The sequence below is a fragment of the Liolophura sinensis genome, unplaced genomic scaffold (assembly GCF_032854445.1).
Source record: "Liolophura sinensis isolate JHLJ2023 unplaced genomic scaffold, CUHK_Ljap_v2 scaffold_18, whole genome shotgun sequence".
Classification (NCBI taxonomy): Eukaryota; Metazoa; Mollusca; class Polyplacophora; order Chitonida; family Chitonidae; genus Liolophura; species Liolophura sinensis.
In genome coordinates, this window is record NW_027017957.1 from 295,553 (window position 1) to 322,475 (window position 26,923).

The 26,923-nt window shown below is 39.1% G+C and overlaps 1 protein-coding gene and 1 long non-coding RNA gene across 2 annotated transcripts; both read right to left on the reverse strand.

Annotated features, from left to right (window-relative positions):
- Window positions 1-6,348: 6,348 nt before the first annotated feature.
- Window positions 6,349-7,376, reverse strand: LOC135481310 (uncharacterized). The gene is made up of 3 exons (XR_010445991.1): window positions 7,253-7,376; window positions 6,683-6,707; window positions 6,349-6,452 (listed from the first exon to the last, which is right to left on the reverse strand). It is a non-coding gene; the product is annotated as an uncharacterized LOC135481310 (long non-coding RNA).
- A 1,349-nt stretch (window positions 7,377-8,725) lies between these two features.
- Window positions 8,726-24,895, reverse strand: LOC135481311 (synaptogenesis protein syg-2-like). Its single transcript, XM_064761153.1, has 7 exons — window positions 24,441-24,895; window positions 23,041-23,337; window positions 20,882-21,217; window positions 14,780-15,049; window positions 12,837-13,115; window positions 9,534-9,887; window positions 8,726-9,051 (listed from the first exon to the last, which is right to left on the reverse strand). The coding sequence occupies exons 1-7, from the start codon at window positions 24,748-24,750 to the stop codon at window positions 8,726-8,728; spliced, it is 2,172 nt and encodes a 723-aa protein (XP_064617223.1). The 5' UTR covers window positions 24,751-24,895.
- Window positions 24,896-26,923: the final 2,028 nt, after the last annotated feature.

A 26,923-nucleotide genomic window follows, 5' to 3' on the forward strand; every position in this document is an offset into this window, starting at 1 on the left:
AAAATGACCTCTCTTAGATATCCAACGTAAATTTAATGTCAACACTTAAACAAGGATCGGCTCAATGCTAGCAAACTAACTTTGATCGACAGATTTCTGACAAAAGAATTGAGGATCGAAAATTTTGTCGCAGGGAATATCACAAGCGACCAAAGTCATGGGAGTAAAATATTTTGATCAAAGAAAAAAAAATAGTCAGTGGAAAAAATATGGTCAGCAAAAAAACAAAGATTTGGTCGAATCCTCAGAATTTTCCCCCTAATTATGGTAAAGTCTGAAACTGGTACCATTTGGTGTTCTCCACACCAGAGTGATGAAATATTGCCCATTGTTCACATACAGAAGTCTTGAATACTGCGTGAGCTTTGACATTAAGAGACATGACTTTTTTCTGTTGTTTTACCACAACTAATGGGGCGAACAAACACTGAAAGGTCGAAATGACTAGATATGTTTGGACATGAAATCTTGAGCAATATTCAATTTTCTAACACATAAAACAATGACGCCTTTGCAAATCCACACAGTTCATGACATGTCCAGGCAGAATCCCCAGTGATACTGATAGTATTTAGTAGAGGTTTGTAAGTATGTATAAGAAAAAGATCCCTTCTTTAGTCCCGTGCCATTATAATAGTTTTAAAACAAATTTGGTAAAGATTTGTCCTTTTTAATAGTTCTGAAAATGAAGACTTTCTTTGGTCGCCAGAACCGGGTTAAACTGAGCATTAAAAGATTTGTCAAAACATCCACAACCATTATGATTGCATTTTAATGGTTGTCAGTATAGGGCAAAGGTAGCCAGTACTATTGGTCGAAGCAACTCCAAATAAAATTCCCACTGTTTGAGCGGGGCGAATTAAAAGACAAAAAGATATCTTCATGGCACAGAGTAATCAAGTAAGGGAGAAGTTGCGTGTGACCTCATGGGGTGGGGAAAGCTTGGAGTAAAGGTGTGGCACGAGGTTTTTGTGCCGTGTTCTTAGCTTTTGGAAACGCTTTTCTTCGCCGATAGGCATATAAATAGATACACATAATAGAAATGAAGTGTTCAAACCATTTCACAATTGTGCAGTGCGAGGAGTTCGACACTACACGGTACAGCGTATGTCACTCCGGGCCAATCAGGTGATAGTATGCCATGTGGCTTTGTTTTCTCCTTGTTTCCGAAACGTGTTACGGAATCAACGTCAGTAGCTTTCACCTGAATGATTGATACTTTATGGAAAGAAACGACTGCTGCGCATTCTCTTTATTTAAGTGATGGATTTATCAGTGGACGAACCGGACCGTTTTTATCAGATAAACAGGCTACGATTATAAAAGGTAATGACAGTTGTAACTGGTATTGTCGTGAGCAGAAATAAAGACAGAAAACAGCTTCTGTCCATAAGTGAATACATCGTCTTCAAATATTTGTTAGACTGGGAAATGAAGTTGTATACTAAGGACAGTTAAGTAACTGCTTAAGAATCTTCTGGTCAGTTGTAAACAGGTAAAGTTTGAGTTGATATATTGGTCACGTGACAGGGGACTCGTCGTCAGCAGAGTCATTGAAAGAATCTGCTTTTTCCCAGTAACTTTGCCCTTATCCATGTAGAAAAACTACTTCACTGGTATTCAACTCAAATAAATAAGCCTTGATCATCATTCTTTGTTAAATTAACTTTCTTTTTCTTGCATTCTATTACACAAAATGTTCTGTAAATTATGTAAAAGGTTGTTTTCAATACACAGAAGTAAACATTAAGGTGAAGTTAAAGTTGGTTATAAACACATGCATTTTTCTTTTATTTTTTAAACTTAGGGTGGCACAGAAACTGACCTTATATACTGGACATGACAAAATGTCTGCCACATAAATTTGTTGACCTTTTAGAGGCTTAACTTGATTAGCATGAGAAACTGAATGAATGAATGAAAGAATGAATGATTATGGCTCAATGTCACGTCGGCAATATTTTAGCCATATTGTGGCGGGAACAAGGTTACACCATGAGACTGTGAATGGCCTTCGACTTGATGGAGACATTCAAAATAAAATAGAAAAGAATAACATGGTTAAAAGCAGTTAAAAACAACCAAACCTCGACGAGAAATTGAGGTAGGTTAGCTGAAGACAGCGTGACAAGGTCAAAGTAACGATTTTGTTGTATTGGGACACAGAGTGATTGGTGTTACAAGACTGAGTGAAGGACCCATCTTCAATTTTTGTCATTATAACCCGTTGTCATGGATATGAAAAGGATAATAGCAGGAAGATAAAAACAATGGCTAACATCTGGCTCAAATGGAGTTTGAAAGTCAGCTCAATCCACGCATAAATTTCTCATATTTAACGAATCAACTGATTCTTTATCATTGGTTTTTAATGCAATAACAGCTTCGAATAATGTCAGATCATTTTCCAATACCACAAGGATATAAAAAAAAAATTCAGATGTACATAGTTTCTTTTCACTTTTTATTATTATTTGTTGTATCTGTTGTACGATAGCTGAGAAAGTGACAAAAACCATACCTTGTGGGTATCTTTCCATCTGGAACAACATTTCAGGACATAAAAAGGGCGATCTTAGTTATGGCATTTCGACTGGCTTAAGAAAGGCGAAAGGTAACATTGTTTTTAGACAGAACACCAGTCACCTGTTTTTCCTCAATGGGAATGCTTTTTATACAATGATAGTGGTGTGTTTTGTACTGCAGACTTACGGCCAGCGCCCAGGGTTTCGTCCTTCCCATGAAGATATTTCATCCAATAGTTTGCGACTAAGCTGCAGATCTGCATACAGACATTTGACATGGACTAGGGTGAGATGTAGGATTTCTGACTCTTGTCCTTTGATAAAGTGAAGCCGGCAGGCCTATGGAATAATGTCTTTCATTTGATTTCCCGAATTTTTCAAAAACTTATTTTATTTGTTTGTTCAAATTCTTTGTTTTGATAATTGCAAGACAGGCACATTGTATGTGAGGGCGCCTATTATATCCCAGCTTATTTGGGACTAAAAACTACAAAGTCATTACTTGAGTCAACTGTATTTTGTCAATAGGATGTTTTCCTTTTAGTAAGTCAGTTACAAAGACCTGTACCAACTTCATTATTATCTTGTTCGCAATGTTTTTGACATGCTTGAGGATACAGTGATGAGCTTTATGCATTACCCTAAATCCTATGACCACAAGCATTGATATCCATCACTTCCGTGTCTATAATTAGATGGTATATGTTACTAGCTATAAGACACCATTATTCGAGGTATAAAAACAACCAGTATGATTTTGGTAATAATGACACTGCTATGGTGAACAAAGAAAATGCAACCACATTTGCATTGGTTGCTTCGATGCTATTCTGGTAGCCACTTAAATGTAACCATAATGGTTATGGCCGTTTTGACCAGTCTTATATAATGGTAACTTGGAACCTATTTTGGCGGTCATTTGAATGTAATCATAGTGGTTATGGTGGTTTTGGCCATTCTTATATAATGGTAACTTGGAACCTATTCTGGCGGTCATTTGATTGTAATCATAGTGGTTTTGGCCGTTTTGGCCATTCTTATATAATGGTAACTTGGAACCTATTCTGGCGGTCATTTAAATGTAACCACAATGGTTATGGTCGTTTTGGCCATTCTTATATAATGGTTACTTGGACCATATTTTGACGGTTATATAAATGTAACTATAATGGTTATGGTCGGTTTGACCAATCTTATATAATGTTTACTTGAACCCTGTTCTGGCGACCAAAGGAATACTGACTCTAAAATATGTGGTCGTTTAGACATTTTTAAGTACGTACCCAAATTCGTTTGGTCGTGGGCAACCAATTTTTTTGGGGTACAATCCACCAGATCCTTTTAACAGTATATTGTTAATTGTTACGACCAATATATAGCACGCAATATGCCAGTTTCAACTGTTCCTCTAAGGATACAGTGTGTAAAACGTGAGTGACGACTGGTCTCTGAGTGTCTTTAAGCATCTTACTTACTGTTCGTCTGCGCAAAACCCTAAACCTGTGGGGGGAAAAGAGAAAAAAAATCTTCAATTGTTACTTTTTTAAATTAAATATAAGCCTGTCCGTCTATAGTGTTGTCAGAGATTGCGGAAACGTAAGTTCCACTGTACTCTCCGATATCAGCTTGTGTATGTAAGTTCAAGTCCAGCTCATGCTGGCTTCCTCTCCGGCAGTACGTGGGAAGGTCCTTCAGCAACTTGCGGATGGTCGTGGGGTTCCCCCGGGCTCTGCCCGGTTTCCGCCCACCACAATGCTGGCCTCCGTCGTATAAGTGAAATATTCTTGGGTACGGCGTAAAACACCAATGAAATAAATAAAATAAAGTATGTATGTAAGTATAGATTAAGTAAGGTAAAAGGGGTAAGCTCGTATGTAAAAGGTTTTATACTGAGACAAAATAAGTTAAATTGTGTTTTTCTCTCGAACAAAAATTAGACAGACCCCAGAACACGAGGTATCAATGTTCAGTCAGATAACATAGTGTACCAAACGTTCTTGGTTCACGCCAGGCACCCGGTTTCCTCAACCCACAAATCTGAACGCCATTCTTGAACAACAGTCAAATATATAAATAAATAAGTACACAAATATAAATAGTAAATATATCCCAAACCATCGCGTCTGCCGCATAGTCCTCACTTCTCACCTGGAAGGTTTTCGTAATGTCTGGTTGATTGCACACCATTTGATACGTCATCCGGTCTCATCTGCCTGTCAGAAGAAATAATATTCTCAACTTATTATAATAAAATATTTAATATTAAGTATTATCAATTTCAGCTAATAGTTTGCGACCTATCTGCAAATCTGCATACAGTCATTTGACACGGAGTAGGGTGAGATGTAAGATTTCTGACTCTTGTCTTTTGATAAAGTGAAGCTGGAAGGTCTATGGAATAATATTTTCTTATTTGATTTCTTGAATTTTTTAAACACTTATTTTATTTGGTTGTTCTTATTTCCTTTTAAGAAAAAATTGCATGAAGAGTATATTGTATGTAAACGTGCCTATTATATCCCGGCTTATTGGGGAATAAAGAAATCAAAGTCATTACTTGAGTCAACTGTAGTTTGTCAATATGATGTTTTTCTTTAAGCTAGTCAAGTACAAAGATCTGTACCAACTTTATTATTATCTTTTTCGGAATGTTTTTGACATACTTTATTTATTTATTTATTTATTTTTTTTTTTTTAATCGGCGTTTTATGCCGTACTAAAGAATAGTTCACTTATACTACGGCGGTCAGTATTATGTTGGGAGGAAACCGGGCAGAACCCCGGGGAAACCCACGACCATCCGCAGGTTGCTGTCAGACATGCTTGAGGACACAGTGGTGTGGTTTATGCATTACCCTAAATCCCATGACCACAAGCATTGATGTCCATCACTACAGTGTCTATAATTAGATGGTATATATGTTACTAACTATGAGATACCATTATTTGAGATCTCAAAACAAGCAATATAATTTTGGTTATAATGACACTGTTACGGTGAACATAGAAAATGCGACCACATTTGTATTGGCTGCTTCGACCATATTCTGGTGGCTATTTAAATGTAACCATAATGTTATGGTCGTTTTGACCAATCTGATATAATGGTTACTTGGACCCTGTTCTGGGTACCAAAGAAATTCTGACTCTTAGATATGTGGTTGTTTTGACCCTTTGAAGTCTGTACAAAACTTTGTTTTGTTGTAGGCGATCCCATTTTTTTTTGTCCAATCGACCAGATCATTTTAACAGTGAAGTGTTGATTGTTACGGCCCAAATGTTAAAAGAAATATACCAGTCTCAACTGTCGCCCAAATGCCATTGTATGTAAAACGCAAATTACAATTGGTCCCGGAGTGTCTTTATGTATCTTACTTACTGTTCGTTCTCCAAAAACCCAATACCTATGAAAAATAAGAGAAAAAATAAGTTAGTTTCAATATTTACTTTGTTTTTAATTAATTATATGCCGGCCCGTCCGAAGTATTGTGAGAGATTTCGAAAAAGTACGCCCAATGTACTCTCCGATAACAGCTTGTGTATGTATGTATAGATAACAGACGTAAGGTTAAAGAGGGCAAACCCGTATGCAAAAGGATTTTTCTGAGACAAAATGAATCAAATTATGTTTATCGTTTGAACACACTGAACACAATGTTCAGTCAAGTAACATAGCGTACCAAATGTTCTTGATAGACGCCGGGCACTCCGGTTTCCTCAACTCATCAATCTGAACGTCAGTGTTTGAGTGAAAATACTTGTGTACTGCGCTAAACAACAAACACATATATAAACAATAACTGTATAAATAAATACTAAATACATCCCAAACCATCATGTCTTCCGCATAGTGCTCACTTCTCACCTGGAAGGTTTTCATAATGTCTGGTTGATTGCACACCATTTGTGTCATCCGGTCTCATCTGCCTGTCAGAACAAATAAGATTCGCCACTAATTAAACTAAATTATTAACCTGCATAACCTACTCTGGTATGTTGTGATCATACACTTGTTTACCTAAAGCCATGTTTAACTAAAAAATGTCTATTATTAATATAAATATTATTATATTTTGACACCTGCGTGGACAGGTCAGTTTTACTTACATTAAGTCGATATATGTCACACAAATAATTCATATGATGGTCAAACTTACTCTGTTTCTCCTGAAGACCGGCTACCTGAAAGAGTACGCACACAAGCGTTACATTTCTTGACATCCAAGATGTGTATTGATAGTGTATGTATGCTTACTTAAATAGTTTATGTACTTCTTTGTTACCTGTACTCATGTTTCCAAGAAACATGAACGGTACATTACAAAATGCTACAAATGAAAGATTGACATTATTTTGCATTGATGTTTTCAAAATTTTATCAAAAAGATTTAGAACTGGCTTTTAAAACACCAATGCTTATACCTCAATCCCACTGTTGTTCCAACCATACGTTTTAAGTTATACATAAAGAGAACTGATTCGGAAAAAAAACCCGAAGATTCAATTGAAATGCAATAAATTGGGAGTCAGGAAATATATATGTACATGGTAAGAAGAATATGGCTAAAAAGAGATCAGTTAATAAACAAAAAAGAGACAAAATCAACGGTTTCAAATAGATCGTACAGTTTACTGCGGACTTTGCACTACCGTTTGCCCCTCTACGGCTTATATGCCCTTGGCTGTTTAAATTAACAAGGTTTTTTTTTTACAACGTACGTCATTACCTTGCTTTCGCCTACGGAAGATGACCACAACTAGAAGCGCAACTCCTATTAAGACGATAGCTCCAGAGATGCCGCCTGCTAGGGGGCCGGCTAAGGCACTGGTGGTACCGGCAGGTACTTCAGAAACTGTAAAAACGGGTTTATAGTCCTAAAAACCCAGGGGGTAATATATATACACACATATATAGTTCTTTTATTTGAAAGAGCTCTAAATTTTACATGTATATACACTTATATGAACACTTAAATAAAAGAAATGGTAAATGTTGTTCAAAATAAATTTTAAGGCAAGGTAATTCATACATGTTTACCACAATTTTATGTTGTTTTTTTACATCTATAATTTGATTTATTGTTGAGTGTGCAATACCTGTTGTACGGCTAAACGGTTGAGTATATTAGGCTGTGATCAAGGAAAATCACTCGACTGAGTAAGCCGGAATGAAAACAAGGGGCATTACTCATTTGTCTCTAACCACAACTCATGCTCCTTGCGGCGCATGTACCACATCCCAAGTTCGCTTTTCATCAGTATGACCAGTAGAAAGTTATGTACAGAAACATTAAACAACGCCAACGTCATCAAGGACTCGGTGATAAGACACGAAGTGATGTCAGAAAACACAAAATCTCTCTCAACACGTGTTTCTAATAATACCTTATAGACACGCATTCTCTTTGTTTGACGGTCGATGTGATGTCAAGTCCAACTCATGCTGGCTTCCTCTCCGGCCATTCGTGGGAAGGTATGCCAACAACATGCGAATGATCGTGGGTTTCCCCCGGGCACTTCCCGGTTTCCTCCTACCATAATGCTGGCCACCGTGGAATAAGTGAATTATTCTTGAGTACGGCGTAAAACACCAATAAAAGAAATACATAAATACATCTTTATGTGAAGTATGCACAATACCATTCCAGCGAACATCTGAAATCATTTTATAGATAAATGCGGATGAAGTAGTTCCGCACAAGGACACCAGTGATTAGACTAAGCCTAAAAAAGCCAAGGTGTGCTAAAGGTCTAGCTTGTCTCGTGGTGGCAGTGATGTAAAGCGAGCGTAGAGAGCGGCGCATGTGCAGTTATGAGTATACATTTAATACGCTGCTGGTAGATTTCAAGAAAAGCACCACATGCATGATTGTGAGAGCTTGGATGAGGTCACATTTCGACAAAAATGTGGAAATTAGCGAATTTTTTTGTTCTTCCGTTAGAAAGGAGCTATTCTTTACTCTCTTATTTATACCTGTAGCACTAATGTTCCTTGCTTGCTATAACATAATGTTTGTTTTTCAAAACATACTTTTGGAACCAGTTTGTAGAATAAAACTAAAATGTCCACCATTTTCACATATACGTGTACATGTACTTTTAGTCGTCCACGTTCTCTGAAAAATGTGACCGTTGTTTTTACCTGGGTCGGTAACGATTGCAACACGTCGATATGAAGGGTGTAAATTTCTTTTTCTTTTTTATTGTTTGCGTGCCACATGACCTTCACATTTACCTGTAACTGTACAACTCTTCTCTACCATTTCACTTTTATTCCACCTGTTCACACCGTAAACCCCGAAGATGTATTCTCCCCTCTCCTCGAGACCCTCCACCACCTCGCTCACAGCCTTATCCTCTCCCGGGTCTGTTATGTTACCAGGTAATTCAACCCAATCGCCACCCTTCTTTTTGTACTGTAGTTTAAACGTCTGAGTAGAACCGCCATCGAAACAGGAAATCCACGTCACATTGGCCATACGGTTTTCACAAAATGTGGTTGTTAAAGTAGGTGGACAAGGACGATCTGGAACATTAGACAACGAATGAAGATTCTATGTAGAGTCCAACTTTTCTTATGTGGATCAATTCCTTGCCGCAAGTTAATACTTGAAGCTGAAGTTGCCTTATATGATTTTTAAACTACAATTAATAATTGGTCTACATATTGTTTTCAAAAATTCCAAAAAAATTTCCAAAATTTTGTCTGTGATGCTTTTGAATTTCCATTTGGTATGATAAAATAGATCGTTGACGTACAAAATTCCAGTACCGGTATCAGGGGCGCTAAGAGGGACTTATCAGGGTTAACAACACATTCACGATGAATATATATAGATATAGAGAAATGTATATTATTTATTTATTTGGTTATCTACCCATTTATTCATTTATTTGATTGGTTTTTCACGCCATACTCAAGCATATTCACGTGGATGAAAGAAGTGATCAGTCATATAAGCTGGGTAACCCTCAATTTTTACCCGGGCAGCAGGAACAATACATTACCTATTAAGTTAAAAGACATGATGGTCTCAGAAGATCCCACGTCATTTTCAGCAACAAATTTGTATTTCCCGAAATCATCATGTTTAACGTCAGAGATTTCAAGTTCCGCCACGTGACCGGAAAGCAGGACTTTGGTGTCGTAAAAGATAAACTCGTGGTGAGCATCCGTCACGTGACTTCGGTATTTACTCCCGGATGAGTTAGAGACGGTTAGTTTTTCAGCTGTACCATTGATAAGTTTGTACCACTTGAGGTTCACATAGGCTGGATAAGATACAAACTTAAACATCAGTTTGATATTTTCACCAAGGGCTGCTGCTTGTTGGTTGGTCTGTCTGACAAACTGTGGCCGGGCTGGGAAAGAAAATGGAGAAGTATATTATTATTACATTAGTATATTATTACACTGGATCCGTGTCCTAAACGGGTATTTACAGATAAGACGACCGAGTTAGTAAAACAAACGTTGTTGCTGAATACTTCCGGGAGTGTATAAAATTAATTCTGGAGAAAACATTAAAGCCTGTAAAGTGATTAATTAAAACAACAAGTGAAATGGCTTGTCTAAGTTGCAGCATTTTCTCCAATGTCTTCTTTGCTGGCTCCGTTATAGTACAGTATAGGGTGACTGAAAGTAGATTTAAAACAGATAATTTCATTCTGTACAAGAAGGCGACGTTAGGACGTTAGAATGCACTGGTTGCGTGATTTATAAATCAATTTATTGCTTGTCCACAGAAAGTGAGTCGGCCAGAGCTTAAACTGCAACGAATAGCTCGTGATTTTTTATTTCCACGAAAAGCATGCTTCACTGTGAATGGAAACCATTTTAACCACACTATGTGTAAGACAGGTCAGGATCTCCGTGCATACTGCCTATTCCATAAACACAATTCCTGATAAAGCAGTCTCGGGGAAAATAATTACCGCCAGCTAGTGAAATGTTACGAAATTTGAAAATGAGTGAATAAGTGCTTAGGGTTTAACGTCGTACGTGACAATTTTTTAGTCATATGACCACGAAGGAGTGCTCAGAGTGCAAGCAGTGTGCCTCCTTGTAGGGCGGATTCCCACAGCTCTTTGTCTAGTACTGCTTCACTGGGACGACTTACCGAATGCAAGTAAGCTGCCTCACCCAAGCCATTATACTGATTCCGGTCAACCAGACGTTGCACTATTCCCTTAATGCTGAACCGCCAAGCAAGGAAGCTACAGCTTCCTTCTTTAAGGTCTTAGGTGTGGCCTGATCCAAAATTGACCCTGGATCTAACTCCCCAAGCGGACGCTCTACCGTCAGGGCCACTTAATTTGAAAATGAAAACTAAAAGTCACAGAGGTTTGAGGTACGTGTAGTTGCCTAGTACCCTTAAAGCAAACACATCGTTAGAAATTAGGATTTCGAATTCTAAACGTTTCCAACACACAACTAGAAATTACAATTCATTACAGGAAGTCAATGTAGAATATTCCTGAAAAATGATTTGTTTCACAGTTAATTGTGCAGATGGAAAACCTCCCACTCATCAAGGTATTTATATATATGAATGTTACTTATCTCTTTTATCACACCTGCAAATGGGTTGAAAGCGGTTCATGGGTGAGTGGACAAGATGCTGGTCGGTCAATCGCTATGATACACAACATGGGGATTCAAGCTCACCTTGGTTACAATATCAGGTAGCGAAGCTCAGCTGACCATATGTCCAGTCCAATGTTTGTTAAAGATCACTTGTCTTCGGCCAGTATAGTGTGCACGTGTGTACTTCATACGAGAAAATCAGTTTGTGTACTCAGTGATTTGTCAAAGTTCAGTTGTTTGCAACGGGGAATCCTTCTTCCAGCATCTCTATATATAGAGAGACTTAGCTGTCTCTAAGGGCTCTGATGTGATATTCCCGCAATTTTGTGGACACTGATCATTGTGTGGCAACTGTTTAACATGATCCTTACCACAAACATGTATAATATATCTATGTTATTCATGTATGTTATCAGGCCATTTCCCCAGTTTAAGGTTTGTTAAATGTCACTTGTCTTCTGTCAATGTGAAATGAATATATCATCTACCTAAAGTTGTTTCTAAGTCCCGCGCGAGAAGACGAGTGATAAGGCCTAACGTCAAAGAAACCTAGGTGCGCCGCACCGGCCCAAAAGTCAAGCTTGTCTGGTGGTGGCAGTTCATTAGAATACGGTTGTATACACTTTAGATAAAGAGAGTGCATGTGAGTGTTATTAGAAGGAAAGTTTTATGCAGGATTATTGTGTTTTCTGACATTACTTTCTGCCTCATCACCATCACCTGTGTGATATCGGCGTTGTTCAAAATTTCTTAAATGTGTCTAATGCCCAATGACTTTAGCAAGTTATTTTTGATAGATACTTCATCTTACACGTTACGAACTATTGAAGACCTATTGCTAGCTTTAGGTTAAGTTGATTTGACACTAATGTTGACGATGTACAAAGAGATCAGCAACTTTCCATTTAAAAAAGAAACCATTAAACTTTGGCCGTCTGCCTGTCATGACGTGAAAACCTGCCCGTGTTATAAACTGCAAACGCCCTGCAAAGCACTCACAGATCCATGCACCACTCATGGTTTTCCAGAAGCCATGGTATGACTTAATTTATAAGTACCCTTACGTGTACTCATTTTAGCACCTTCAGCAGCCTAAATTTAGCACAGTTTTGCATGGGATTCTTGAAAAGTGTGTACAGATTAGCGACTGGGCGATATGATAACCGCTTTTAGCTCACATAACAACACGAATTGATTCTCCATAGAATGACTGAAGTGCCGTGGAGAATTTGGCACTGTAACGCAGGGTACAGAATATAATTTTTACAGCCCAATCGAGCGACACCGGGTGCAACGGGAGGAATCATGTAGTCGGACCAGCGGATTATGAGTGACACTGACGAGAATAGACTGTCGCTTAACACCGGTATTGGTATCTATCTACAGTTTTGCAGGAACCGGACTGGCGATCTGCGTTAACCGATATTTGTTCTTTTAAGTTGTAGATGAGTTTCTCAAAGAAATAGATTTTTCCTCCCTGTAACGTGAAATAAAAATGCGAAAATATGTAAACAAAGAAACTGTTGACACATCATCTTGCAGAAGAGTATTTGACAGCCAAATTTGGCTATCACAGATGCACACAATAAATTACTCCTGAGATGTCATAGAAACCCGTGAAAAATACAATAAGGTGACATCACGAAATTCGTTAACAAAAGATATAAAACTGGTCACCCGAACATCCATTAGTCTAATAGCCATTGATATTGTCAGCGCCTTACCGCGAACCTTGACCTCCAGTTGTCCCCACTGAACGCCTCCAAACCCGTTACTGGCTCCACACCGGTATACACCCTGATCTCTGAACGTCACCTGACTGATGGACAGGGATTTCCCAGGTCTGTTGTTTATAAGTGGTACAATAAGGTTTCCAATGGTACGATTCCAGACAGAGTAGGTGTAGTTTTGAGGAACAGCTTCAGCACGACACTCCAGCTGTAGAGGGCTTCCTTCCGTGACATCTTCTTCTGACAACAGAACCACAGATATATCCGGGGGATCTTGAAAAATACGAGAAAAACGTTTCAAAATTCTGCTGGCAGAGACGTACAGTGATCATCACAGTATTTGTACAAGAGTATTATTATAAAACTATACAAAAAAGTTTGATGACGTAGGTTAAAGTCCCAGTCCAGCGAAATTATATGTCATCAAAAGGTAAAGGTTTAGTATATGGTTTTTAAAATAAGTAGGTTAAAAGTGTGAGTTTTAAATATTTTATTGTTTTTGGTGGGGTTTTTTGGTCAACTTTATGATTTGCCCCCAAAAAAGGTTTGCCCTCTGTAGCCTTCGTTGCCACAGCCCTTTATAATGCCACAAATCGACATATGAGTCCGTTAGCCACATAGTCAACGCTGGAAAGGTGATAGACGTCGTTCCCGCTCCACCCCCCACCCCGTCCCCCACCACCACCACCCCGCTAGAAAAACACAAAAAGAAAAAGCCTTTAAGAAGCCTTTATTTGAGCCATAGTGTAAATCATATACCAGCCAGCCGGTTGATCGAGTTTTCGTGAGCGCATAAGTCTCTTTCAAACGGCCTGAGGTAACCCAGTGGTGAGAATTAAATTTCTAAAATTATAGTTTCGTAAAAAAAGTTTCAGGTCAAATGTTTTATCTGTTTGTTAGCATTTAAGGACGTACACCATATTGGTTAACGGCTGGTATACAAATGTTTGTTTCGACGCATAGATTCAAGACGGTTTCCCTAACTAGACTTCGTTCAGGTTTGTGTGTGTCCGAAGACCAACATAATCTCCCATTTACGTGGTGAACACCCTGGCATAAACGCACAACATAGCAGCAATAGCTGGAGTTGACGCTGTGACATATTCAATCACATTTGAACCTTTCATCGGCACTGGTCAGCTGTGGAATGATTAATGGGACCACGTGGATAAATGTGTACGTACTTCTCGAACTTACATAATGCTAACGAGATTACGGCATCACTTCAAATTTACCCAGAGAAATGTGGCTGTATTCCTATATCAAGTACAGTGTGTAACACTTAGTGTGACTTGTGACTTTTTGTCGTCTCGGAGATTTTTGACCGTTGATTATTCGTTCAAAAATTCAGGAATTTTAAAATGCCTAAAACATGTTAATTCTCTTCACCGCAGTTGCGTTGTCTAAATGGCCTGTTTTTATTACATACAATGAAATGCCCTGAATGTGGACATTTTAATCGCTTTGTTAAGAAATTTTAAGTTTTGAGAAGCAGTGATGTTATTTTGAGAAGTCACCTGATACGTAACATCAAATGGTCCGCAAGAAGTGATTTACCAAAGATACAATTTCATCATGTGATATTAAAATAACTGGGGCCTCCGTGGCTCAGTTGGTTAGCGCGCTAGCGCAGCGTAATGACCCAAGAGTCTCTCACCAATGCGGTCGCTGTGAGTTTAAGTCCAGCCCATGCTGTCTTCTTCTCAGGCCGTACGTGGGAAGGTCTGCTAGCAACCTGCAGTTGGTCGTGGGTGTCCCCCGGGCTGTGCCCGGTCTCCTCCCACCATAATGCTGGCCGCCGTCGTATAAGTGAAATATTCTTGAGTACGGCATAAAACACCAATCAAATAAATAAATAAATAAATAATAAAATAACTTAAAACAATTGGAAAAGCCAAATCTACGATACTCATCATAAATTAACCAAGTAGACTCACAGTACACAGTGATATTGACTGTCCTCTCTAATAATCTCCCCACGCCATTACTAGCTGTCACAGTGTACACTCCAGAGTCAGTCCTCCTGATCTTGTTGAACATGGCCACAGACGTATAATTATTATTTGTCCCACTCACGCCACTCGTCTGAGCTCCGCGAGTCCAGTTTATCGTTGGCTGAGGCTTAGCCCAGGTTGTACAAGAGAGCTCAGCTGTGGCATTTTCCACGAAAATGTACTTTGATTTACAGCTGGTAAACAACGGCCCGTCTGAAATCAGAACAAATGTACAATAAGTGCTTTGTCGATAAAAAGTTAAGTATGAAAACGAGCATGGAGTTATCTGCAGCGTGTTTCTGTGTTGTAAGTTAAACAATGTAATTATTTTGTTTCACTTTGTCAAAACTGCATCAACATCCGACAAACGCGCAAAAAATGTTAACGCAAATGTGTGTTTTGTCTGCTATACTGTTAAAAAGAACAAAAAAGGAGAATGTCATCCTGTCTTCTGTGGAATACACTAAATAGAGAAAACGGGCGGTTCTTCCGTGGTAACGGCGTCCGTTACATTGTGATGTATAATTAAAGCAGTTGGCCCACGTATCATACTGCTGTTTGTTTTTATGTGGTGCGTGTGCTTGTCGCAATTTCGTTTCTTGTCTTAAAAAAATATACCGCTTGTCGGACAGAATGTTGTCGTTTGTTTGACGACCGTAAGTAAAAATAGAAGACGAACAACGATGGTAGACTTACATATCAGAGAAAGAGAAAGAGAAAGCGGAAATGAAGACAGAAAAGGGCTATTACTCTTCACAACAAATCTTGGAACCTATTAAATAAAATGCCTTACATACCAGATGGAAAGCATTACAAAAGCCAAATGTACAAATATTAGGTTCATAGAAGTAACAAACGATCTGCAGTGCACATATATGTCCAATTCTAAAAACAGTGACAAAATTATGAACAATAACATTTTTAAAAAGCTCGATTGATGTATCGCGAGTAAACTGCTAGTACATGTATACGTAGAAAAAATGAAAACGTATGCTCTGTTCAGATGTTTAGTCAAAATGGACGTAAAATACACCGTACAGGTATGTTACATTTCCACATTTTACACTAAACATTGTCAACATCATGCGAATGCAAACCGGGTTCTTCCTGCTGCTGAACACAAATTGAATGTCGTGCATGTATATAGGCAAAATTGTTCGCTGCGTTTAAGCTGATACTCCTATAAACGTGAAGATAATTTTTTTCTTTGCTAAGTAAAGTAATCAGTAAAATCTCACGTCAGTGTGCAATGGCGACATCATGTGGTTTCCTATTGAAAATAGTCAGATCCCTTAAAATATGACAAACACAAAAATTGTTGTGCCACGCATCATATTTATCCTAAGAAACAGTCTCCAGTGACTATAACCTGTCAATAAGCATGCCATGTGTTCCTGTACAATGACAAAATGGGAAAAAGAACAAAGCGATCATGCGTCTTGGTACTTTGGGAATTCCCTTACGTCCTGTATGATCCAGCAGAAGATTCAGCGTATATGTTGAAGCGCCTCGGGCGAAAATTTCTGATCTCCCACATTTACTCTACTCAAATGAATATCAAAGACCATTGAGAATTGATGAAAATCATCAATTCTTAATCAAACAGATTAAGTACCTACATATATGATTTTTGTTTATCCATACTTGCGTCTGATTAAACACACAATATTTAATAACCATACAATTTAGAACTAATTTATCTTTGGTTTTTACCATAATGTAAAGAAAAATGTATTCAAAATCAAAACAATACTTTTGAAATTCTTTATCTTCTGTCTCTTGACGCCAAAGACGCTTATCTGTTCATGTGATATAAAAGTCGAGATCCGACCCGCTTGGAATCAGGGTACAGGCTTTTAATCTTATAAATGTTTGTCGATTTTACGGCTCTGTATTCTCAACAATGAGGACACCAGACAACTTTGAAATGCTGAAATTTGGTCTATACGAAAAACTAAGGCACGGAGCTTCCAGGGCCTATTCAAGCGTCCCCTGGACGCTTGCCTAAAGGGGATGGGCTAGACTTATAAAACGCCTTTTTTTTATTAAAACTGCAACATTGCAAGTTAGCAGAGCTTCCAAGACATACACCTTCCCTGGACTCTCCCTTTTCATAGAGATTATCAGTACACTGTGCGCATCGGTCTCGTTTTCTGCAGTTGCTTTGCCGTATCGACAGCCGAGGCAGAGGCAGGGTGAGGCAACGCAACCGCGGAGAACGAGAGCTACACGACGATGTAGATCAGTACAGTGTACAGATAATCCATTTATTATACGCCTCCAGGCATTTATCTCTGTTGCTTTGGGTAGTATATGGTAGCGGCAAAGTTGTGTAGAACGATGAAAATATAATTTATAAACATCCTGTACGTGTAACCGTGCTTTTAAAAATATTTTCCTTTTAACATACGGTCAGTTTTTGAAAAACAGAATAGTTGAGCTTTATCTGGATTGGAACTGACCAGTGGCGACAAGTGGTACACCTTGGAACAAAAAAACTGACCTACTGTATAAGTGAACGTGTGACTTCAATAATTTTCAAAAGTAGTGAGTAGCACGCCAGTGTGGATGACAGAAAGTGTTTCAAAACTACTGAAGTTTCTGCATAGGAAAGTTTGTTATCAAAGTTAATGGGTATCGGAACTTTGGTGAAATTCAAGTGGAATGTGCAGTTTGAGAAGGATGCACCCTGGAATACCCTTATGGTTGTACTTGGGCAAGTGTCATGGTTCTAATTGCGTGTGAAATAATGTGAAAAAATAAACATTGTTCTGCAGTGGGGAAGTAGACACATGAGTCCATTTCTTTGGATGTACTGGATTGGCAGGATATGGCTGCGCTTGAAGTTGAAGGCTATTCGATTGGTGCATTTCAAATGCTATGGCTCATTTTTTCCTGCATGCTGTGAGAAACGACAGCGTAATTATTGATGCTTGAAACATTTTTGTGACCAGTTTGTAGAAATGTGGTGGCGACTACAACCAGCACGAAGGTGTACACGTAGTTTTACGAGCGCTGTGGTTTATTAAGGTAAGTTAAGACTTTTTGCAATAGTCTTCATTATGGATTTCAGAGAGTGTTTTCTCATTGGCAGACATTTATACCACACACTACTGGAAGATTTTCTGCGCTAGTTGATGCCGAGGTAAAATGAAAATAGCACTTAATGTGCAGATGGTTTTAAATGAAAATCTGGCCTGAATTGACAGCTGTATGCGCCATGGAATGGAATCTGGTCATATAAAAAAATCGCAAAGCAAACGACACAAGAAGACAACGCAAATAATTACATATATAATTACAATGCAGGGAAAAGACTTTTCCCGAGGTTTTAAAGACAGTAAATCAAATGTTCTTATAAGGAAGTCAGCATTGCATAGAAATTCCCGTTTAGAGGGACCTACGTCAGAGGCCCAGTGCAAAAAGTAGTTCGGCTTGTGCGAATGTTCAGAGTATGGTGATACTTCGCCATGACACACCTTGAACGCGTCTCAGTTGTCGACAGCAAGGTGACGTCACGTTCACTCTAGCTCTTTAACATTGAAGGTATTTCCTGTATAATAGTCTAAGCTGTAGCCCATGGCAGATTAAAGTTAGACTTTGATAATGAAGGGTCAAGTGACAAATAGCTTCCTCGGGAACTGCACATACTGGAAGGATATTTCCTCCTCTCCTTGAAATGTTCATACATTAGGCCTATCATATCAATGACACAGTTTATCGGTACCCTGTAGATGTACGGCCGGGGTATTCCTGGTTCAGGTCGTGGCCTCCAGAGGAGTTGTTCTTGTACCGGTAATTCGGACCACATGTAAATGTTTACAAAATTACAGTATGATTGTTGTACAGCTGGATTCATTCTCAGTTCTGACACAAATGGAAATAAATGTAAACACCAATGAGGCTAATCTAGGCATTCAACTGTAGCTGGATTTTATGCTTCAATTTTGTAGTGGTGGCTTCTAAGATGAGAGCAATGCTGACCTAGTTGTCACAGACGTCAAAGAAAGCAACTCGGCTTAAACACGAATAATCTTACTGTATTTTTGAAAAAGAAAACAGAAAAAACCCATCCTTTGTATTCGAGAAAAACAAAAGGCAAAATTTAAATTCTTCGGTTCTAATAAATTGAGAGAAAAACTTAGATGATAAGATTTAATTAATTTTAAGCATTGTTCGATGGGATGTCTTCTCAGTTCCATAAACTTTCGGCATCCCTACTGAATTTTGCACCGACTGTGATATTTGTTTAATAGCAACTGCATGCTGACTACACACTAACACGAACGTCAAAAATGCATCTGTACAATTTGAACAGCGTGTCTAAGTAGGCCTAAGATGAATGCGGTTTAGGCCGTGACGGTGTGATGCTTTCTGGCAAAATTTGGGATACCGTCGTCCTATATTATATGGTTTGTAAATCAACCGGTTTTACGTCTGTGATGGTCCGTACATAGACCTTCCTCACCCCAGTGTGTGTAATGGCCTTACGTAAATGGCCCCACCGCTATTAAACTAACTAAATCATTGTAAACGACCTCAAAATGTGAGTTCAAGTCCAGCTCATGTACGTGGGAAGGTCTTCCAGCGACCTGCGGATGGTTGTGGGTCTCCCTCGGGCGCTGCATGGTTTCTACACACCATAATGCTGGTCGTCGTCGTATTAGTGAAATATTCTTGAGTTCGGCCAAACAAATAAATAAATAAATGTCACTTCATGGAGTTAATGGGTAAAGGCTACATCACAGCTCTGGTCGCGCAATCTGATAGCAACATGTTTGATTGGATAAAATTCTCAAGATGGCTACCTCGATTCACACCAGACATTTTTGCAGCATTACCATTTTGCTCAACATATTCTTCGGTAAAATATCATTATAATAATAAAGTATAATACTTTTAGAAAGTTTGCTTTCGACTGAAATATGTTTTCGCCAACTGCTGCCTTGTTCTTTAAATGATCACGAATTAGTTCTGTTATGTCTATGCACTATATTTTGCGTTTCACTTGACCCCCCGACAAAATTTGCACCGCAAAAAAAATCGTGCATTGTACATGTACATTATGTTTTTACATTCACCGAATAATTGTGGAATCTGTGAAAACTCAATATGTGTAATGTCATGATTATGGGCGCATTAGTAACCATGTCGAGAACTAGATCGTTTATGGATAATTTTTTTATTCCGAAAGAACAAACAAGGTACTGTGTCGAACAACGCGGAATTTCTTAAAGGTTTGATGAGTTTATGTGTGAATGTATGTTGTCGTATCCTACGTGGATGATGGTAGGATTCTACGCCCATCATACGCGGATGGTACACACACCTTGTCTGTACGATCGGGGTTTGGTGTGAACATCTTGCAGTCATATTACACCCTTTCTACGCGTATGTTCCGACCCACATCTGTGACACATAAATCGTTAGGATCAAGCAATACTGTATCTATCAAGTTTATATCGTTTCCAAATTAAGAACAAATTATCAGCAGGTGTATATTTATAGATTTCTAAAAATCTTTTTGGTTTGCATGTATGTTTATCTTTTTTTATTGATTTATTTGATTTGTGTTTTACGCTGTACTCATTCATTTCTTTCATAAATAAGCATATGTTTTATCTCATTTGGGTCTACTAAGTTGATATATAAAAAGTACTGTAACTATGAAGTGCTGTGAAATATATTTTATGCCATTACATGACAAATGAGCACAAAGTTAATATCACGTCGTATGCGCCACATTTTGTTTCTAGATCAATAGTATAAAATATTCTGAATATTTTTCTCAATTTTTAAAAACACGTCGCTCTCGACTGGGGAGAGAAGCTTTCATCTCTATGTTACATGTACATATATATATAGATGTACCTTGTCATTGGATACTATTTATTTTAATCCAGCCCGATTTCGTCGAACTAGGTCGACGTAATAATGCATATATTTGAAGTGAGCCAACAGAAATAAAAATACGTAGACATGATCACTAAATAAATTTTGAAGAATTTTACCTGAAAGCTGTAAGTGCAATGAAAAGAAACTTACATGTGACATCTAGTGTGAGGTTTGGTGATACACGTTTACTGCCTCCATTACCAGGCCTCTGAGCCTCACATCTGACGACGTCACCATCGTGATATCGATCAACCCTCACTGTATAGTTCCGTGTGGTCAGGTACCCGTGATTTGGCCCTCTCTCTGAGCTTACTTCTGATAGCTCTGCTGCTGCTACAGGACTGCCACTGTTGGACCAGGAATGGACTGCAGCAGGATTGGACTCATTAGCGTTACATGTAAATTTCACGGTGCTGTTTTCTTTGACGTTAACTTTGTTTCCCGATTGTCCGGAATCTGCTCGTAGCTGCACGCTGTCAGGCCCAACTGTATACATAAACAAGCGTGACGTAGGTTACATGTACCTTAAATACAAATACAATACAAATGGCTAACAGCATAGTATTAAAGAATGTTTCACCTATATTACGGTGGTCAGGCTTGTGGTTGGAGGAAACCTCAATGTCCGTAGTAAACGTCAGTCCCGGGAGTAAACCTCAAGGCCCGGGGTAAACCTCAGTGCTTGGAGTAAACCCCAGTGTCCGGAGAAAACCTCAGTGTCCGGAGTAAACCTCAGTGCGCGGAGTAAACCTCAGATCCCGGAGTAAACCTGAGAGCCCGGAGTAAACATCAGTGTTCGGAGTAAACTTCAGTGTCCGGAGTAAACCTCAGTGGGCAGAGTAAACCTCAGTGCACGGAGTAACCCTCACTGCCTGGAGTAAGTCAAAGTGCCGGGAGTAAACCTCAGTAAGCGGAGTAAAGTTCAGTGCCCGGAGTAAACCTCTGTGTCTGGTGTAAACCACAGTGCCCGGAGTGAATCTCTACCCAGAATAAAAAGCACAGTGCCTGGAGTAAACCTCAGTGCCCGGAGTAAACCACCACTTTTCGCCAGGTACCGACTGAGCTAAAGCTGAGGCCGAAACACACACGTATTACAGTCATTAATATCACAAAATATAGTGGCATGGTTATTATGGCAGACGGGATAAATCTCCTTTCTTGACCTGAAATATTGTGGATCACAAATACATGGTTTATTCTTTACTGTAAATTTGCTAACTTGTACTGACATAAAGCCGAATAAAAACATAACCTGTAATTAAACGTGAATTATTAGCTACAAATATTCATACTAAGCTTGGTACGTGCATAGGCAGTCGGCAGAAGCATGTACGGTATTCAATTTTGTTATTACAGATATTCAAGGGGAGGCTGAATAGCTGAAAAGCTCTCGGTCTGAGGTGCTTAAAGTATACATGAAAAGGTACTATCGAACGAAGAGTATGGTTTTAACGAAAACGAGAAAAGATATGCAAAACATTTTTTTTTCACTTTTGTGGCACGTTTGATAGTTCTTCATAATTTTATGCATTTTTCCGTCAATGTCGGGTATACACATATTGACATCATCACAATGGCTACTTAATTTCCAGACTGACCTCTGGAGCCTGAGAAAAATCGTAGTGGAAAGCCATTTTCACGACCCAAGAAGAAAGCTGAGAGGCAATGTTGAATTGGTATATATTTGGTCACATCATATTCTGCATATAGATAAATAAATTCAAAACATTTTATGTGTCCTTTAAAGAAGATTTGTCACACATGGGTTTTTTTTTGTTCAGTTCGGCATACGTGTGCGCTTAAGAACCAACAAAAAATACTGCTGTGTTGTGAGGTTCTACCCAAGTCGATACCTGACGGTCAACTTTACATGTAAAATTGTATGGCCACCAGTTTTCGTGTATACCGAGTTTGTGACGGTATTACTAAATTGTAACTTGCCTTATGTATTGATATGGATGTACTCAAGCAGTAACCTCTTCTCCGGCCATGAGAGGATCGGCCAGCCAGCAACCTGCAGTTGGTCGTGGCTGTGCCCGGTCTCCTCCCACCATAATGCTGGGCCGCCGTCGTATAAGTGAAATATTCTTGAGTACGGCGTAAAACACAATCAAATAAATAAATAAATCAAGAAGTAACCTACATAATGAGCAGGTCGAGAACTTTTCAACTTCCCCTCGTCCAGCGTCTGTGTATTTGACTTTTATCTACCTTAAACTACCCCATTTACATAACTGATAGATATCCATTAAAACTGCCGTGGCAATGTCTGAAAACTAAGGATTATTATACTTAATCAAAACTCTTACACTCTACATTAAATGTTCTGCTCTTCTGCTCCGTCCATCTGGACAACGACCCGTTCTGCCTCCCCTTACACACACACGTCTTCTGGTTCAGGGACGGATTGACGGGTATACCGATACTGATCTGCTGACTTCCAATGTTACGAGGAACTGGGCTTGTCTGACCACACCCCGATGACCAGCTGAGTGCTGGTGGGGGGTTCCCCTTTCCCACTTGACAGGTCAAGGTCAGTGTTTTCCCCGACTCCACGGCTGTGTTGTTAACATAACCTGATAGGAGGACGCCACTCTTTGGGTGATCTGTGTGAGGAACGTTTACTACTGTTTAATGTACAAAAACATGAATATATCTTCTTTTTCAAGTACGCGCAGCTGATAGTCCTATACAAACAATAGGGAAAATTAATATCAGCTTACATCGTCCAAACAATGACGCAATAGAATCGACTGCTAATTTATATTAATCTGTAAGTATCATTTAGTTTTAGTACACCGACGGAGTGTAGCTTGTGCCAAACATTAGTAAACAAAAGCACAAAGCACAGTATTATCCCAGTGAGTACAATGTGTTTACTTATTCACTTCACAAGAATATTTCCCTGAAGCAGCAGCGGCCAGCCTTATGGCGGAAAGAAACCGGGGAATCCATCTGTATGTAGCTGACAGACCTTCCATGTGTGGTCGGAGAGGAAGCCAGCATGACCAGGATTTGAACTCATAGCGACCACATTGACGAAAGGCTCTTGGGACATCGCACCGCAGTGGTACTCTTACACCTCGGGTACGGAAGCCGCAATACATCGTATGTACACTAATAACATTGTACCACAGTCCATTAAAGATTAAGCCTTGATATGTAGATCTCAATGTGTTGATCATTGTCCAGAGCTTGTATTATACGCACAGGGGCAGTTAAATCTCTACATTGTCATGGTTAACCATGGATTTCTTCTAAAATAAGTCTACATGTATATACGACTGGAACAGAACATGGGTATTATTCTTGAGAAAATACTCTTTTCGGAGATACAACACAACGTGTCAAGGGTTGAAATAATTTGTACCTTTTACATATGAGACTACAATTAAGTTTTCGTTAGTGTTCGTTACAATGGTGATAATCACCCATAGATTGGTGATTATATATGACTACATTGTACATACAAACAGGTGTACAGATATCAGCGGGGTTTATACGAACGTAATCAACATCGTTGATGACCAGTAAATTAAAAAAACTCGTCATAAAGTGTAAAGCAAATTCTATATATGAGAGCACGATTTGTCGAGTAAACTACCATTATTTGATACATCTAATTACGATAACCTTTCAGCGCTGGGTTGGCTAGTTTTCTTTATTCTGTGATCTCAATGATGTACGGTATAACAACATGTATACATACATTCCACACTGAGTGTGTAGACTTGTGATTGTACAGGAGGATCCGTCACACTGTTGGAGGCGTTACAGTACAGCTCAGCTTCGTTCTCCTCGGCACTAGCTGTAAACGTCAGTGTCCGGGTTGTGGCTTCTATCGTATTGGAGTTCTGGATACAGTCACCCGCGTCTAGTTCCCAAGTTTTGCTGGAATTCCGTACGTGCACTCTTACACAAGACCGTGGTTTGCTGGCAGAGGTCACACAGGTAATATTGATGGAGTCACCGGCTAACACTGAATGTGGAGGGTTTCTCAGTGTTACCTGAGTGACCATAACTGTAGACAAAAAACACAGAACGTATATTTAAACTAAGCTATAAGGTGTTAAAATGTTCTTGATTAACCCACTCGAGTATTCTTTATGCAAAATGTACCCTTTAACAGTCTTGTCAAAGAGCAAACAATATACTATTCCTAGCAACCAACAACCACAGGGAACCAATTGCTATTAAAATAAACACCTGACAGCAATATGTGCAGCTAATTCCACAAATATTTCATTTGCAACTAACTTAATTTAATGAACGTTTATTGCATTCCGCGTTTGCATTTTGGTTTCGGCAGTCGTGTATTGTAAAAATTGAAAAGATTGCAAACTAAAGCTTTCCCTGTTCACGTGGGCTTTAAATGTATACTCTCCCAACGACCCTTCAACTGTGACCTTTATTACGACAGTAGCAGTTATAGTTATTATCAGGAATAGGCCTTTATAGATCACACATTTCTAACTTTTTCATTGCAATTTTATGTTTGATTACACTGATCTAGCATAACTCATAGTGAAGAACTTGTTGTCATATATAACATGCAGAGACATGATTGTCAGCTTTTTAAGAGCGATTTTTTTGAGAATTTGGCAATGGGATGGGAATGTCACAAATTTTCTTTGCAAGGTCAATGTTGTTTGGATTTATTGGGGAGCTCGTAAAACATAAATGTCGTAACGCCAATATTTTATACATGTTAATATGTAATTACCAGCACCTTACTGTGTTTATTCGGGCATATATATATATATATATATATATATATTCGGGCATATATATATATATATATATATATATATATATATATATATATATATATATATATATATATATATATTATATATATATATATATATATATATATATATATATATATATAATTGTGCCATAAATGCTGTAGATTTTCGGAAGAATTTCACAAAGTGAAACTTCCGTGTCAGAGCCAAACGTTAACGTTATTACCTGATACTAGTATAGTAGTACTAGCACACCCTCAGAAAAATAAACCGCTTTAATGTTTAAATTCCAAGCGCCCTCCACGGGGGAATCTTCTGAACTAACATTGAAATTTGGCTCGGAATAACCCTAACAGCAGCATTAAATGGTGAAAAATCCCTCTTCACAGCTTGGAGGAAATAGTGGATAACGTCAATCTATACTAAAATATGTCAGATTTAGGGTATGGGACATTAACCGCTGTTCACCACTACCCTGGCATTATTGAACCTCAACCGAGTGATCTCTGTAATACACTAACCTATTCTGAGGTGCACCAATCTAAAAAGGTCCATGGCAATCACACTTGTTTAAGAAAACTAAACACATTTTGCGAGCTTATATCATAGCAGTTCGCGAGCTCGTAGCCAGTAGTATTGGGAAGGAGGGTTCTGGCACACCCTCCCCTTGGTAAATAGAGGCTCCCAGCCCCCATTCCCGGCGAGGTCCAGACGTTCTGGCGCACGCCCCCCTTGGGGCCCTCCCCAGAACAAATAGAGGCCCCCCCAGCCCACCAGCGGAGGGTCTGGTGGCTATTGAAATTTCTTATTAGAGAGACACCGCCACTAGGCATACGGTATTATTGCACAACGGCGCGTACAATGACCAATCACCAAAAAAAAAAAGCACCAGCACTACGGGAGGAGTATGAGGCGCTCTTAGGCGTGCGGCCTAGGTACCCACGGTCACGCATTGCCTTGGAAGAATTGCAGGGGTTCCTCGACAGGTATAAAACGGCAGGGAAGTAAGACAACATGCCAAAGAGTCTCAATAATAGCCGGTGGCTTCTCATCGGCTCTACGGAGCTCTGTGGTAAGAGTTGTCTGGTGGAGTACTGCGGCTTCCACCTATACTGTCTGCGGAAGGGTCCTGGCACCCAGCCATGTATTCGCTGTGGTCTGGGCGTTAAAAACCGATTTCAGCTTTGCATGGCCTGCGGATATAATAATGTCCAGACGCGTGAAATGCAGCGGGGGCAAAGGCTTTCTTGGACGAGTTAAAACAGCTGGCGGCTATCGAAATTTCATATTAGAGAGACACCACCACCAGACATGTGATGATATTGCACAACGACGAGTAAAAACGGCTGGCGGCTATTGAAATTTCATATTGGTTACTATATGCACTATGCATACGGCGCATACAATGAGGCACCATCAAAAAGCGCGAGCACTACGGGGGGGG

Coding starts and splice junctions, on each gene's coding strand:
- LOC135481311 (XM_064761153.1), bottom strand. CDS start 24,750: ATGGTCACTCAGGTAACACTGAGAAACCCTCCACATTCAGTGTTAGCC. Junction 23,338..24,440: donor CTACACACTCAGTGTGGAAT/GTATGTATACAT, acceptor TTCCTCACACAG/ATCACCCAAAGAGTGGCGTC. Junction 9,052..9,533: donor CATGTCTTTTAACTTAATAG/GTAATGTATTGT, acceptor CTAATGTTCCAG/ATCGTCCTTGTCCACCTACT.